This window comes from Cnephaeus nilssonii (genome assembly GCF_951640355.1).
Source record: "Cnephaeus nilssonii genome assembly, chromosome: 6".
Classification (NCBI taxonomy): domain Eukaryota; kingdom Metazoa; phylum Chordata; class Mammalia; order Chiroptera; family Vespertilionidae; genus Cnephaeus; species Cnephaeus nilssonii.
Genome location: NC_137077.1, coordinates 95,032,660 through 95,047,692, shown reverse-complemented (window position 1 = coordinate 95,047,692; position 15,033 = coordinate 95,032,660). Strand labels below are relative to the sequence as shown.

The 15,033-nt window shown below is 41.8% G+C and overlaps 1 protein-coding gene across 1 annotated transcript in view; it reads right to left on the bottom strand.

The window, feature by feature from the left end:
- Positions 1 to 790: 790 nt before the first annotated feature.
- WASF3 (WASP family member 3) overlaps positions 791 to 15,033 on the bottom strand; it is a gene marked incomplete at its 3' end in the record, with an annotated part of 140,245 nt that continues 126,002 nt past the window's right edge. The window contains exons 7-10 of the mRNA XM_079773469.1: positions 11,228 to 11,403; positions 4,869 to 5,135; positions 2,940 to 3,307; positions 791 to 948 (exon numbers count right to left, since the gene is read on the bottom strand). Of these exons, the coding sequence (XP_079629595.1) occupies positions 791 to 948; positions 2,940 to 3,307; positions 4,869 to 5,135; positions 11,228 to 11,403 (969 nt within the window). The remainder of the gene's footprint in view (positions 949 to 2,939; positions 3,308 to 4,868; positions 5,136 to 11,227; positions 11,404 to 15,033) is intronic.

Genomic DNA, 15,033 nt, shown 5'->3' with positions numbered 1-15,033 from the left:
GTGGCTCCCAGACGGCTCAACCTGGCTGCTGCCCACACGGAAGGGCTGTCGAAGGTTTCGAGTGTCATCGCCAATAGCCCCAGAAGGAAAAAGAACCCTGTTCTTCATTTTTACTATTGAGCTGCTGACCTCTTACAAAAGCATCCACAAGCACTGACTAAATGCCCACTGGGACTCGTGCCTGAAAAGGCCCTCCCCATCTCACATTTTATAAGAGCGTGCAAAGGAATGTATGCAACGAAACATTCAAGGTCACAGAATGTACCACTCCAAGAAAATGAAAGCAGAAGCATTTGATTCTCCTTATTTGTTCAATCTTTCTCTCTGGAACCAACTTCTTCTGAAACATACACACACAAAGTTGAGACAGTATCACTTACTGATTGGAAGACTTCGACGCGTAGTCATTAATCTTGCTGAGGCCTAACACTAAGAAGCTTCACAAACACACAGCAAGTCTGCAGAATTGTAAGGTACGAGTGAACCCAAACTGCACTGAACACTCTCATGGCCAGGAAGAAGGAAGCAAAAGGCTGTTTTCAGGACAATGCAGTAGTTACAGCGTCATTTCCTCATGTGCAGCATGATTTTCTATGTGTAGTGGCACTTAAGTATTACACAGTAAATACTGAAAGAACCCAGAATTTTTGGATGTGCAAAAGCAATTATCACATTATTAATACAAAAGTTGCTAAGCTACAGGATTATAATACCACTATTTGGGGGTTGAGACCACTTAAAATTTTCAATACACTTCCAACACACGGTTTCCTGGCTGGCCCCCGCCACCTCAGTCAGACCAGTCATTGTCATCCAGCTCCGAGTCGTCGTCAGAATCGCTGTACTCCACGGCAATGCGTCTGGACAGGATCGTGGCCACGTCATTCCCAACAGGCTCGCGCTTGGCTTCTTGCTCACGCTGCTCCTGTACTTTTTTCAGCTGAATTCCTAGAAGACACAATACATAGTTTAGAATTCAATCCCTTTGCTTGCTCCAAATTAAGGAAAAACAAACTAGTAAGTCTATTTGACTTTTTTTTCCTTCTATTGACACTAAGGATAAAAACAGTTTTGGAAATTTGAAGGGAGAAAAGTTTGGGAATAGAAGTTTCATGACTTAAAAAAAAAGAATGTACATAACCATTTTACAGCAAAGTAATGGGGTAGACACCTTTACAGAAAACCTGAGAGCTGCACTGTCCAACACAGTGGCCACGAGCCACAACAGCTGCTTCGGGCAAACTGACAGTGGCTGTGGCCACCCCGCTGGACCGTGTACCAGCAAACACGAGACATTTCTATCATTACAGAACCCTTCCCCAGACAGGCTTGGACAGCTCTTTGCTAACCTGCGGAGGTAACTGAGAAAACTGCTTCAACAATTATTGTTGAAAATGGATATAAAATAAAACCATCTGCTCTCTTACCTAGTAACAAAATGGATTATGTGATGACTTAATGTGTGAATTCTTTAACTTTTCTTTTGAATTAATTTCAGATTTATAGAGTAACTGTAACACTAGTATCAAAACGTTCCCATATGACCTACATCCAGATTCTCCAATGGGTAACATTTGATCACACTCGTTTTAGCAATCTTTCTCTATCATTGCTATTAATACACACAGATACTTTTTTCTGGACAATTCGAAAATAAGTGGCATATAATTTACTCTTTTGCCCTTTACCCCTAAACTACTTCATGTGTAATTCCTAAAAAACAATTACCAAATTCAGAATATTAGCACAGATACAATGCTACCATTCAGTCTACAAATTTTATTTAAATTTTGCCAATAGACCTAATATAGCAAATGAAAAAAGTTTCCACCAGGTTTGGGATTCAATACCAATCATCTGTTACATTAGTTGTGGTGTTTCAATAATGATCCTTAAACTAGGCAGTTCTTCAGCCTTGGTGTTTTATGACCTGCAGTTTTGTGGAATGCCGTCAATATGGGCTCCTCAGAGGTTTTCTCACGGATGGATATTTGCAATTATCACTCTTCCTGGGCAGGGCTCACAGTGTCAAAATCAAAACACTGTCCTCTCGTGACCCCAAATTTGTTATCAACGAGGCATTAAATAGCTGTGGGACTTTTTTTTCTTGACAAAATCAAAATGTGTCAATGACATTCAAGACAGACGAGAACCCTGGGATCTGCAGGAGGCCTGACCCCGGGTGCAGCAGCCAGGAGAGAGGCGTCTGTCTCCACTGGCCTGTGAAGGGCATCACTGACGCTCCAGCTGCTCCCTCAGTCACTCCCAGACTGGAGCCACTAAACTGCGACCAAGCGACAGGGCAGCTCCTCAGCGTATGAGAGGCTTTTAGAGTATTTCCACATTCCGGCGGTGACCTCCACCAAGCTGGGCTGCGACCGGGGGTAGAGAATACATGGTGCGCAACAGGGGTTTAACGTGGGCTTCTGCAGGGAGGCCCAGTGCGGGAGGCTCCCCACTCTGATTTGACAGAGACGTTCTACCTTCATGGTTCATGTTCTGGGGTTTGGTGTAGGACTTCCATCTGACGAAAGAGTTTTGCTGCTATGTAAATGTTGCAAACTATTGGCTTAGCACATCAAGCTAAAAATATGAAAAGTCTAGGACATATTAGATATTTATAAAAACAAAATCACTAACATGAGCTCATTTTCTTTCATTTATACTTTTACCATTAGAATAGAATGCAGACAAAATAGTCAATGTTTATTTCTAGTCCAGTAAACCTTTCCTGAATTCTTGGTTCTTTATCATATGTGTTTACTTTGCACAGGCAAAACCACATTACTATTTTTTTAAAATATCAAACAAAGCTCCTTTAACCATATTCTAAAAAACAATCTGGTGTAGCAAGTAGTCCCCTGAAGACCAGCTATAGCTGGTTGGAGACAGAAGTCTCTTTCTGACTGGAAGATGGCCCATGTCGGGGATTCACTTACCCATTCGAATAGCAGCAAGAAGATCACTGCGAGCATCGCTTATGGGTGGTTGTGCAGTTTCTTGTCGTTTTGCCTCAGCTACTGGGGGGCCATGCATGGGGGAGGATGAGAGAGAAGAGCTTGCGCCAGGAGGGCCTGGTGGGGGAGGTGGGGGGCCCGGAGGAGGCGGGGCTGTGACCACCAGCCCAGTGGAGGGTGGGTGAGGAGGCGCTGGGTAGGAGGACCCGGCTGCTGCTGGGAAGGAGGGCTGCATGGGAATCTGGAGAGGACTGACGAAAGCAGTTTGTGCTGAAGGGATCATGGGGGGTGGCGGGGGTGGAGGTGGTCCCGAGGGGTTGTAATACTCAATGATCTGGGCTGGGAGCATCCTGATGAGAGAGGAAACACAGAGTCATTAAAGCAGCAACAGAGGGTCACACCTGAGGTTCTGACATGGCTAGTAGAAAGGCCTCCCCAAACACAATACATATTGTCATCTGGATTTAAGACACTGCAGGATCAATATCCACTGCTGGGTCAGTTATTTCCACAGGTTTACATTATTCACTACGACAGAGTTCATGATCATTCACTGAAATGCATCCAAAAGATAACCACTCAAAGAGGAATTTCCTGTGAAATGCTAGGTAAGAAGAACAACACAGATGCATCCTTTGTACTGGGCATCTCAAAAGCAGGTGGCTCACAAACTTGTCTTATAAGGGTTCTGTGGCCAATCAGATTTGGAAAATTCTGTATTTTATATCTCATCTCCATGGAAATTCCCCAAGCCCACAATGCCCATCAGAATATCAAAAGCTTTGAAAAGTCCTACAGCCAAGAAATTTGCTGAATTCTATTTAGTCTAAGTTTTTCCAAACCAGCTGGACCCCAGACTCTCTTCTTACCTGACACCTAGAGCCTCAGAACAAACTTTGGGATTCCTGACTTAACAAGAACCAATGACGGGAAACAGCCAGAGCTGTGTGGTCAGGGAGGATGCCCCCGAAAACTGAGGGATGTATGTTTAGAAGCTGATACATGCTGCTCTGGACTGAAGAACACGTGGTTAATGGAAACACACGTTCGACTTTCCTGGGCACTGCCTCTGAGGGGTAACTCTTCAATATTAAAAAGAGAGCGCCAAGGCAGCCCATGAAAATACAGGTGGGTGCCTAAATTACCAAACACCCCAAGATGAGGGTCTTTCCTGGGGTGGTGTGAATTTCAATGATCAACAGGAAACAAGGTGGGAGAATGATGAGTGGGCACGAAGAGGTCAAGAAAGGAGGTTGTAAGCAGTGAGGCACGGGGCGCTACACTGCACAGTGCTCTCATTGGTGGTATGAATTCTCCCTGGTTCACCCAGGATATATACAGAAATTTGAGGATTTGGGACAGGTTCACAAAATCAGAGTTCCATCCTTTATCAATGCCTCTGCTTAACGATCCACTCACACATACACAAATATGTGTTTTAAGGGAGTATACACATGAATACAGACACAAACCTGAGCTTTATCTGTAATAAGAAAAGGGAACAGCATGAGACTGTATCTTTTAACAGAACTTGTCATAACCAATAGTTTCCACATTCAGTCATTCTGGGCTGGACTCTGGCCTCTAAAGTGTGACTATTTAATTAAAATTCTTTTTAAAAATATATATATTTTATTGATTTTTTACAGAGAGGAAAGGAGAGGGATAGAGAGTTAGAAACATTGATGCGAGAGAAACATCAATCAGCTGCCTCCTGCACACCCCCTGGGGATGTGCCCGCAACCAAGGTACATGCCCTTGACTGGAATCGAACCTGGGACCCTTGAGTCCGCAGGCCGACGCTCTATCCACTGAGCCAAACCGGTTAGGGCTAATTAAAATTCTTATACACACATAGCAAGATTCCATGCATGGTGAGAAGCAATCAGAGTACAAGGAATAGGAAATTACCCATAGTCTGCTGGAGCCACGGGTGCCGAGGCCTGGGGCCCCTCTGCGGCCTGCGGTGGGGGTGGCGGAGGTGGCTGCTGAGGTCTGTTCAGGGCCATGTGTCTCACCGAAGCAGAGGGGGGTCGGTACTCATGCTCGGGGGCCTGGCTGGCTGGCCCCTGTGGCAGCGTGTCACCTGCTGCGTGTGAAGGGGTGATGGGCTGCGGGTGCAGAGAATGGTTGGGAGTGGCTGGATAAGAGTAATCTGTGACATCCGATGCGTGAGACCTGGCATTCAAGAAAAGGGTGGGAGAAATTTAAGTTCAAAAGATTTCCACTAACTAGCACATAAGCATATATTTGAATAATGACATTGCCAATACACAGAAATCACACATTTATTTCCTTTACTGTAAACTAGGTCCAGCCTCATGAGAGCTTCCAAGCAACAACGTAATGACTACGTTAGCAGCGAGCCCGGTGTTACATGGAGTCAGACTCACAGCTTTAAAGTGAGCAAGTCAGACAGATGGGCAAGCAGGACCAGCAGAGTCCATTTCACACCATCTCAGCAAACGGTCTTAAGAGAGAAGGCCACGAGGCAAGTCCCACCTAATTAAAAAACATCAGAGGACTTCAGTGGCCAGGAAGCTGATAGCTTATCATTAGAAATTACAAAATTGCAGATAAACTGGATAAATATTAACAGTAAGAACAGAAAAAGAAAGCAAGAATGCAGTACAGTGAAAAACTGTTTTCTTAAACAGAAGAAATGTATTTAGCCAAAAAAGAAAGAACACGGTGCAATATGGAAGGGCCTTCCTGCTTCCTCAGAATGCACAGTTGTGGGCGAAACGCTGGAAAGGATGGAGACTGTATGTTAGCTGACGGAGCTCAGACAGACAGAAGCCTTCGTGAGGGGGCACAGGGACTTGTAAAGGTCACAGCTGCACAAAATGGTGTTAGTAAGGCACAGTCGTGCTCCTGGCCCGGTTACGGGACACATGGTCAGTATGGGGGCTGCATATCCTCTCATGATGGCCAAAGCAGGGTGGGCAGCCTGAGGATGGCAATGCAGAGCAAAATGACAAACCCTCTGGGCGTTCTGTCCTCTTTCGTGCTCCCTGCCTGTTCCAGTGTCCTTGCATCACTCATAAACTCAATGCCCATTTTCCTCCTCTCCCACTCTTCTTTTCTTGTTCTGACTTTTCTCACATTTATTTGCTGGCTTCGGGTAGGATTCAGCTTGTGTTTCTCTCTCTGAAGGAAACAGGCAGACACACATGGGGATGTGGAGGAGCAGGGGAGACACAAACTGAACTTGGATCTCGGAATCAGACAGTAGTGTCCCTTAACTGGAGCATCTCAGACATTAAAAAAAAAAGCTCTCTACATGATGAGAGACTGTTTCTCCCCCCCCCCCCCCGCCAATTGCAGTGTAATAATAACTAATAATTCACCTTTTTATTCCCTAATTGCAGTATCTATATATATAAAACCCTAATATGCAAATAGACTGAACGGTGGAACAACCGGTCGCTATGATGTACTCTGACCACCAGGGGGCGTGTGCGGAACATGGCGGGTGTTGGCAGCAGGCGGCAGAGCGTGGAACATGGCGGGCATCGGCCACAGCAGGTGAGCGGGGGCGCCGGTCGCCGTCATTGGGGCGAGCCTGTGGTGGTTCTTTGCTCCTGTGCGCCGCGGTCCCACCAGGCACTCGCACCTGCTGCCAGCGCCGGTCCCACTCGCACCCGCTGCCGATGCCAGAGCCGCTGCTTGCACCCACTGCTGGCACTAGGCACTGTCAGCGGGTGTGAGCGGCGGCTGCCAGCCTCGATCGCCCCTCAGGGCTTCTCCACCTCCCCCTGCTCCTGAGGGACGATTGGGGCCGGCAGCCGCCTCTCGCACCTGCTGTCGGAGCCACGGCTTGCATCGGCTGCTGGCGCCAGCCCCAATTGCTCTGCACCATCAGCAGGTGCAAGCAGGGCCGGCACCATCAGTGCAGGGGAGCTGCAGTGGCGGGAACGGGGCTGCTGGCAGACAGGGGGCTAGGGCCCGTGTTGGGAGGAGCCGGGCAGGGGCCTGCCCCTGTGCCCATCGCAGCCTTGCGGCTCACAGTTCGTTTCAAGGTGCACAAAATCGTGCATTGGGCCCCTAGCAAATTCTATATTACGGTGTGCATATGATTGTATCTTTTGAACTGTGCAAACTACTGGCAAGTAAGTTAAAAATGTTTTTAATGGGGGAACAACCTAGCATATTTTTACAATGTAAGTACCTAAAACCCTGGAGTCCTTGGTGATGTATGTTTGACTCTGTGTATGTGACTATGTCATATGCTATGTGTACAATTTCTAAAGGAAACAAAGTGATCTGGAAAAATATAGAGCGCTTCTCATGAGAGGAGGAGCCAGACATTATAAATATTCTGGAATAATTTAGAGTGCTATCCTTATAAATAGCTTTGTGACACAGCCAAAAGGAGTCAATAAAAAGGGGAAAGCCAGACAGATGAGTGAATAAAGGAACAGGCAGTGAATGTCTGAATTTGAGAATTACAGCAGGAGAGTTGTGGAGGGCAGGACTTGGAGGAAGGGTGCGCAGGACAGAGGACTGGTTTAAGGGTGAAGGCTCATTTAAAGGGGAGCCCGGGGGGCTGGAGGAGAGGTAAGGAGTGGGGTGACTGCTGGAGACAGAGACCCCCATGCAGGAAGGTAGAAATCAGCTACAGAGACACACACCAACGTGGAGATGAGTGGATTGGTCCTGACCTGTTACAGGAGAGAGAACTGGCAGGAGTGAGATGATATGGAAACAGGGAGAAATGTAAGCAGTGGAGACCTGGTGGGAGAAGCCAGGGACTCCCCCGGGTTTTGTGGGTGGAGAGGTGGGCGGAGTCAGAGCTGTAATACAGTGCCCAGAAGAGGATGAGAAACAGCACAAGGACAACGGGCATGGAGGTCTCACATCTCCCAGATCGCAGTGAAAGAGAGCCGTGGGGAGAATTTAATCAACTTCCACCCTAAATTTACACTTAAAATCAAACCACTGCTGATAATCTACAGAGAGAGCAAAAATTTATGATTAGTTTATATGAACCACTTTTTATGTACAAAATATATTACTTATATGAACAGTTTTATTATATATAAGCCATAAAACTTAATATTCAAATTTCCTCAGTTATTTAAAAGCGTGATTCTAAATAATACTTAAAATATGAATATAAAACATTAAAAAGTCAAAAGGCAGAAAGTATAGAGCATGATTCCAATTTTGTAAACAAAAAACATATACACCTTTACAGAAAAAAGACAAAAAAGGAAAAAGTACACTAAAATGCAAACAGTGGGGTTTCTCTGGATAATAGGATTATGGATAATACTTTAATGTTTTCTGTAATTTCCAAATATAAAAAAATTATTTTATAATAAGAAAAAGTGGTACACTTTAGTAAAATAAAAAAATTTTAAATTAATTTAAGGGATGTAATCCAAGTACAATATTAATTATAATCTATTTATCTGGGACATGCATATAGTGAGAGGCCATGAAAAACAGTATGAGACAAAAGGAAATTCTAAAGAAACAAAACTGATTAATCCATTTGCTTTTTGAAAAATAAAAAAAGTAAAGATATATCTAAAAACATAAAAATTCAGATACTAAATCATCTGCATGATTTTATACCCAGCATGAAGCAATCTAATCTCAGATATTAGAATGAGCATCAACCATTCAACTGAGGGATTAAAAAATCATTTTTTCTGTCTGTACATATTGAAATAAGAGTGCAGAGTATTATAAAATAAAGTCTATGTTTTGCATGAGTAAACAATACAACTAAATTAGCTGGGGAAAAAATGCACAAAAAGCAAACTGACATATTGGGAGCTCTCAAATTTAAGTGCTTCTCCCACCCAAAGAACTATGCGTAGAATTGTCGACAGAAACAAACTGACATACTAGATGTACCAGTTAATAATGCGGATTTTTTTCAATAGATGGAGTTACACATATGTTGAGATATATGCAATTTGATATGTATGCTATTTTGTTGTGTTGACAGCAAGCTTCAAAATTTCATATGTCAAATTTGCTAAAGGTGTTAACATCATAGATATTTTTAGCTTAAAAATGTCAATTTTGTGCCAAAAAAAAGAACATCTGCGGGAATTTTTAATTCATTACTCTATTTTGAAGAAAAAGTTATCGTATACTTGGGGAAGCTAATGGTGAACATGCTCCATCTCAAGATACTTGTGAACGCTGGTTTAAACGCTTTAAAAGTGATGATTTCGATGTGAAAGACAAAGAACGTCCAGGTCAACCAAAAAAGTTTGAAGACCAACATTTACAAGCATTATTGGGTGAAGATGCGTGTCAAACTCAAAAACAATTTGCAGAAAGATTAAACATTGCTCAGCAAACAATTTCCAATCGTTTACAAGCAATGGGAAAGATTTTAAAGGAAGGAAAATGGGTGCCACATCAACTAAACAAAAGACAAATGAAAAACCGAAAAGTCATCAGTAAAATGTTGCTTCAACGGCACGAAAGACTTTTCTGCATCAAATTGTGACTGGTGATGAAAAGTGGATTTATTTTGAGAACCCCAAATTTACAAAGTCATGGACTGATCCAGGTCAACCATCAACATTGACTGCAAGGCAAAACTGCTTCGGAAAGAAGACAGTGCTCTGCGTTTGGTGGGACCAGGAAGGTGTGGTGTGTTGTGAGCTTCTAGAACCGGGTGAAACCGTATATACTGATCGCTACCGACAATAAACAGTCTATTTGAACCACGCTTTGATCGTGAAACAACCAGAATGTTCCAGAAGACACAGCAAAGTAATTTTGCTTCGTGATAAAGCACACACTTCAAAACCAGTTAAAGACACGTTAAAAGATCTTGCCTGGGAAGTATTAACCCACCCGCTGTATTCACCAGACCTTGCTCCTTCAGATTACCACTTGTTCGGATCAATGGCATACGCACTTTCTGAGCAGCACTTCAAAACATACGAAGAAGTGGAAAATTGGGTCTCTGAATGGTTTGCCTCAAAACAAGAAAAATTCTATTTGGACAGTATTCACAAATTACCTGAAAGATGGGGGAAATGTGTAGCTAGCGATGGACATTACTTTGAATAAAGTACTTTTGATGTTTCTCTTGAAATTATCATGTTTTCTTTGATTACAAAATCCGCCATTATTAACCGGTACATATAGTAAAGATCCAACCTTGAGACTAGAGCTCAGTTAAAGCTCTAATAATTCTCTAATATTTAGCAGATAACAACTTGTACAGAAAAATTACCTAGAACTTGCCTCATATCCAACCAATGACTTAGAGCCCTTCTGGGGCAGGAACATTCACAGGCCCTGTAACTACCAAATGTTAAGCAGCTTCTGTATACAGTCTGTGCTAAGCACTGAAATCATAAAGACAAAATTTATTTAAAAAGGACACAGAACTAAGGCCAGGTCCAGGTTGTTGCTGTTTTTGAAACATCCTTTAATCACATAGGAATTCTCTGTTCGAATTTTTAAATGCTGATGGAAGACTGAGAGAGATCATGCAAATTCAAGACAACAACTTTACAAGAGCAGAAATAGGAAATTAAACCATAATTTAAAATTGACTAGTCAGTCCCTGTTGTTCAATGAATCCCTTTTGTGACAAATGTGACTTATTGATCGCATCATTCACACCTGCAAGAAATATTTTTACTTAATTGCTAACACAATTTTAAAGTAAACACCAACAGAATTCTCGTGAAATCAGAGCACATAAGGTTAGTGAACTGAAGAAATAAATATCTTTTGTTCATCCCTTTTTACAAAGGTTACCAAAAAGAGCAAAGAAATTATTCCTTGACCACATCAATTACTACCTACCGATTGTTTTGATATCAAATAGCAAAAGAAATTCAACTCTAAGCTAAAGAGTAAGACAAAGAATTAAATGATTACAATAAAAATGTAAGTCACTGGCAGTCATTAAGCCCAAATTCAGAATCCATGTTAAAATATTACATATCTAGATTAACTGAACAAGAAAGTAAGTCGGAGATATGAAAAATCATACAATGTGACCCAACGCAAAATAAAACTACTTTAAAATATTATTTCAAAATTCGTGTGTGTGTGTGTGTGTGTGTGTGTGTGTGTGTGTATATATATATATATATATATATATATATATATATATATATATAATTTATTTTTAAGAAAAGATGTGAAACCTTCTGTGGCCTTATAAACACCAAAGCTATTATTACCAGTCACGTCCAAGGAATAAATAAAATGAAGCACTACTCAGAGGCATTACTACACACACACACACACACACACACACACACACACACACACACCTAGTATCTGGGGAAAGGGATCCCTCGGAAGATGCTCCGTGGTACACACTCTGAGACAACCTGTTGTCGGGTCTGAGCTCTTTGTCATACGCCATCATATTCCACTCCTGGCGCCTGTTTCTGGCTTTTCTAACCTTTTTCACCTCACGGGTTGTGCCATCTATACGCTTTTGCTCCTGAAGTCCAAGAAAAGAAAAGCAAGCATGCCGAGACAGGAGAGAAAGGACAACAGGTTAAATGCAGTTATAATGCTCAGGACACAAGCATGATGTGCAGATAATGTCAGAAAATTCTAACACAGTGCCTACTCTTACCCAACACAGACCCCCCAAAAGTAATAAATACTTAACTATTTAACCCAATAAATGAAAATTACTCTGCTGCAACTACCAGAATAGTAATACTATCATTTTTAGTAACAAATTTTCATCTTACTAGGCATTTAGCTGATTTTAAATATACTATAACTTTTAGATCTATAGTATACAGATGAAATGTCTGATGGCACCATACAGATAAATCATTTCCCACCCCTACACAATTTTGACTGGCTTGTTAACATGCAATCTTTCAAAAAAATAATTCAAAATGTTCTATTTCCAGTTTCTAAAAGAAATATTTAAGCTAATCCTGCAATGAGCTAAACCCAAAACAAAAACAAGGTACGAACTTACCTTCCCATACAAAGACTCATTCTTGCCTCAGCCCTACTTTGCCAGCAAAAATGCATCCAATAAATACTTGGGTACTTCTTTAAAGGCGAGAACAATTATTTCTGTTGTTTATATATTTTTCCTGGTTCCCTCATAAAACTTTACGATCTCTTAGGACAAGAACTATGTGCCTCTAAGTTCTACACGCCTCTTACAGTCCTTCCACACGTGATTTACCTAGAGTGCACACACAATCAATGCTGACTAAATGACCAAATCCAGGTGAGCTTAGAGGGCTTGCTATGTCTCAAACGTGCCAGGCATCGATGATACAAAAGGAAAACAACAACAACAACAACAACAAGAAAAAGACGGGTGTCTGCCCTCACAGAGCCTGCAGTCCATTGGGGGAAGCCTACAAAATCACAGAAATAAATGTCTAATTATAATAAAATGCAGTAAAACATAAATGCACCACGTGTAGAATGCTGTCTAAGCTGGAAGTCAGGGACAGCATCCGGGAGTGAGTGAGCGGGAGGACATGTGTGTGAGTGGCACGGACTGCAGGGAGCCCGTCAGAGCAGGTAAGAGGGGACAGAGTGGGCACGGGCTCACAGGAGGAGGAGGAACACCACTTAGGAAAAATGAAAGAAGGTGAGAGGCAAATGAAGGTTAATGGCCCCAAAGAGCTGAAAAGTAGGCAAGACCTTAAAGGCTACGTTAAAAATGTTGTTCTTTATCCCAGGAACAGTGGGAAAGCACTGAAGAATAAGAAGGGAAGGGCTGACGTATTGAAGAAGAAGAGGCATTTGAAAAGATCCTTCTAGGCTGGGGAGCACAGACTGAAGGAGAAAGGTAGAAACACCAGTCAGAAAGCTATTCAGGTTGTCCAGTGAGGATGGCAGGCAGCTCACGGTGGTAGTGAAGACACACGACTAGACTGTTTTCGGGTAAGGAGGTACAGACAATGTACTGGCAAAGAAGGTAAACGTGAAATTCACAGAACACATATAAAGGGTTAATAAAGATGAACAGATGTGTAATGCAAATTAGATTTTTTGGAGGGAAGGAGGGCTCATAAAAAAAGATAATATCCAGGACTGGAGGAGGCCTGTTAAGAGTATAAACTGGTTCAGTGTTTTAAGGGTCAGGAGCAATAAGATGGTATCTTTCAAAATTTAAAACTCACATGCGACTTCTATGAATTTGCTCTGAAGAAATATCTGCATGTGAATACAGGGATATCTACTACAGTATTGTAATAGTAACAATTTAGAAACAACCTAAATATTCATTACTCTAGTAATGGGCAAATAGTTTATGATAACTATTAAAATGCTACATAACTTCATAAAAAGAATGAAGTACATCTTCAGTTATGGCAATATATGTGTATGTCTGTGTGTATAAGTTGTGTATAGTACAATTTTATGCATATAAAAATACTTTGTGAAATGTATATGCATATATTTGTGAACTGAAAAAAATCTAAATCTAAAAATATGTGTGCCAAGCTGCTAAATGTTAACGTAGTTATGCCCATGGAAGAAAAACATATCCGCAAATTTTCTAAACTAATGCATTTACTTTAGTGTAATTTGAGCATTTCACAACCTGCATGTATTGTTTGTATACTTAAAACACACACACACACACCACCACCACCACCACCACCACCACCACCAACAACAACAACAACAAAAAGGAGGGAGATTTCAATGGATTCCAATACACATCCTAATTAAGAACCACTGTATTAAATTAATTAGATTATCCCCATTACTTTTAAGAGATGAATGCTAACATATTTAGGGACTGTTATAATAATTCTCTTTGCAATAGTTTAGCCTCCAAATTTACCCATCAACATGCACACACCACACACACAGAAGCCACATATGACAAAATGTTAACAGTGATGCATCTATGCTCCAACTACACTGGCCTACATTCAAATCTCTAGAAAATGCCAAACTATTCCCTAGACCAGAATGATCTTAGCTACTTCAGAAGCATCCCACCTCCGCTGCCCTCCACACCTCCAGCACCCTCTCACCTACATGTGCTCGCACATGCGCCCGCGAGCACACCTGCACCCACACACTGACTTGAGCTAACTTCCACCCATGGTTGGGTCTGTGAAAGATACCCCGAGGCTGTCCTTGACACTCCACTCCCTCTTCACTGTCATCCCCACCTTGTCATCTCCTCCCCAGCACACCATACTTCTTCACACTTACCAGCATTGTAACTGTATACTTCCAACTACGTATTTATTTGCATAATTTAAAAAATGTTTTTAATGGATTTCTCACACCCAAATTTTCTAAACAAATTTTTCCTTCATATAGACTTGTCAATACCAAATTGAAAGTGACTTGCTTTCCAGAAACCCCAGAGGATTTCCAGAATGAAGGATATCTTGCCTTATTTTCTGCTCCTATATAAAGGAGATTTGTATTAGAATTTCTAATTTCTTTCCCTCTTTATGAGTTCCAGAGGGCTGCAGGATTATTTAGTGCTTGTTTCCCCCACTCTATTGCAATCTCCATGAGGGTGGTAACCCTATCATTTTCATCACTGTTTATCCAGCATTAAAAGACTTTTTTTTTTTTTAAGAGAATCTTAGAAGCATGGAACACTGTCAAATCTCAGAGGGAAAGCGGGGTAAGGGTGGGGAGGGAAGAGATCAACCAAAGAACTTGTATGCATATATGCATAATCAGGGATACAGACAATATAGGGTGGTGAAGGCCTGGGGTGGGGGACAGGGGAGGGCTAGAAGGGGTCAATGAGGGAAAAAGGGGACATATGTAATACTTTCAACAATAAAGATAAAAAAAGAATCATTATGTAAATGAATGAATAAAAAATCCTTATCAGAATTTTATGTGTCTGAACAATGTGGAATGAGATAAAACTGCCAAGGAAATGATAACTAAATTTGATGACACAATAATCATATGTAGATTATGACTGTTTTCCCCTGAAGAACACTAGTGAAAAATTAAATATTTTGCCAAAAGTATCACTGAGAAGGGAAACCTAGAAGGTAATTTAAAAGGACTTTTGCCTGGTTACTACCAAGAAGTGTGGGGATTAAGACTAACATAACTAAGTATCTGTTTCTTTTCTGTCCCAGAGAGTGGGGTC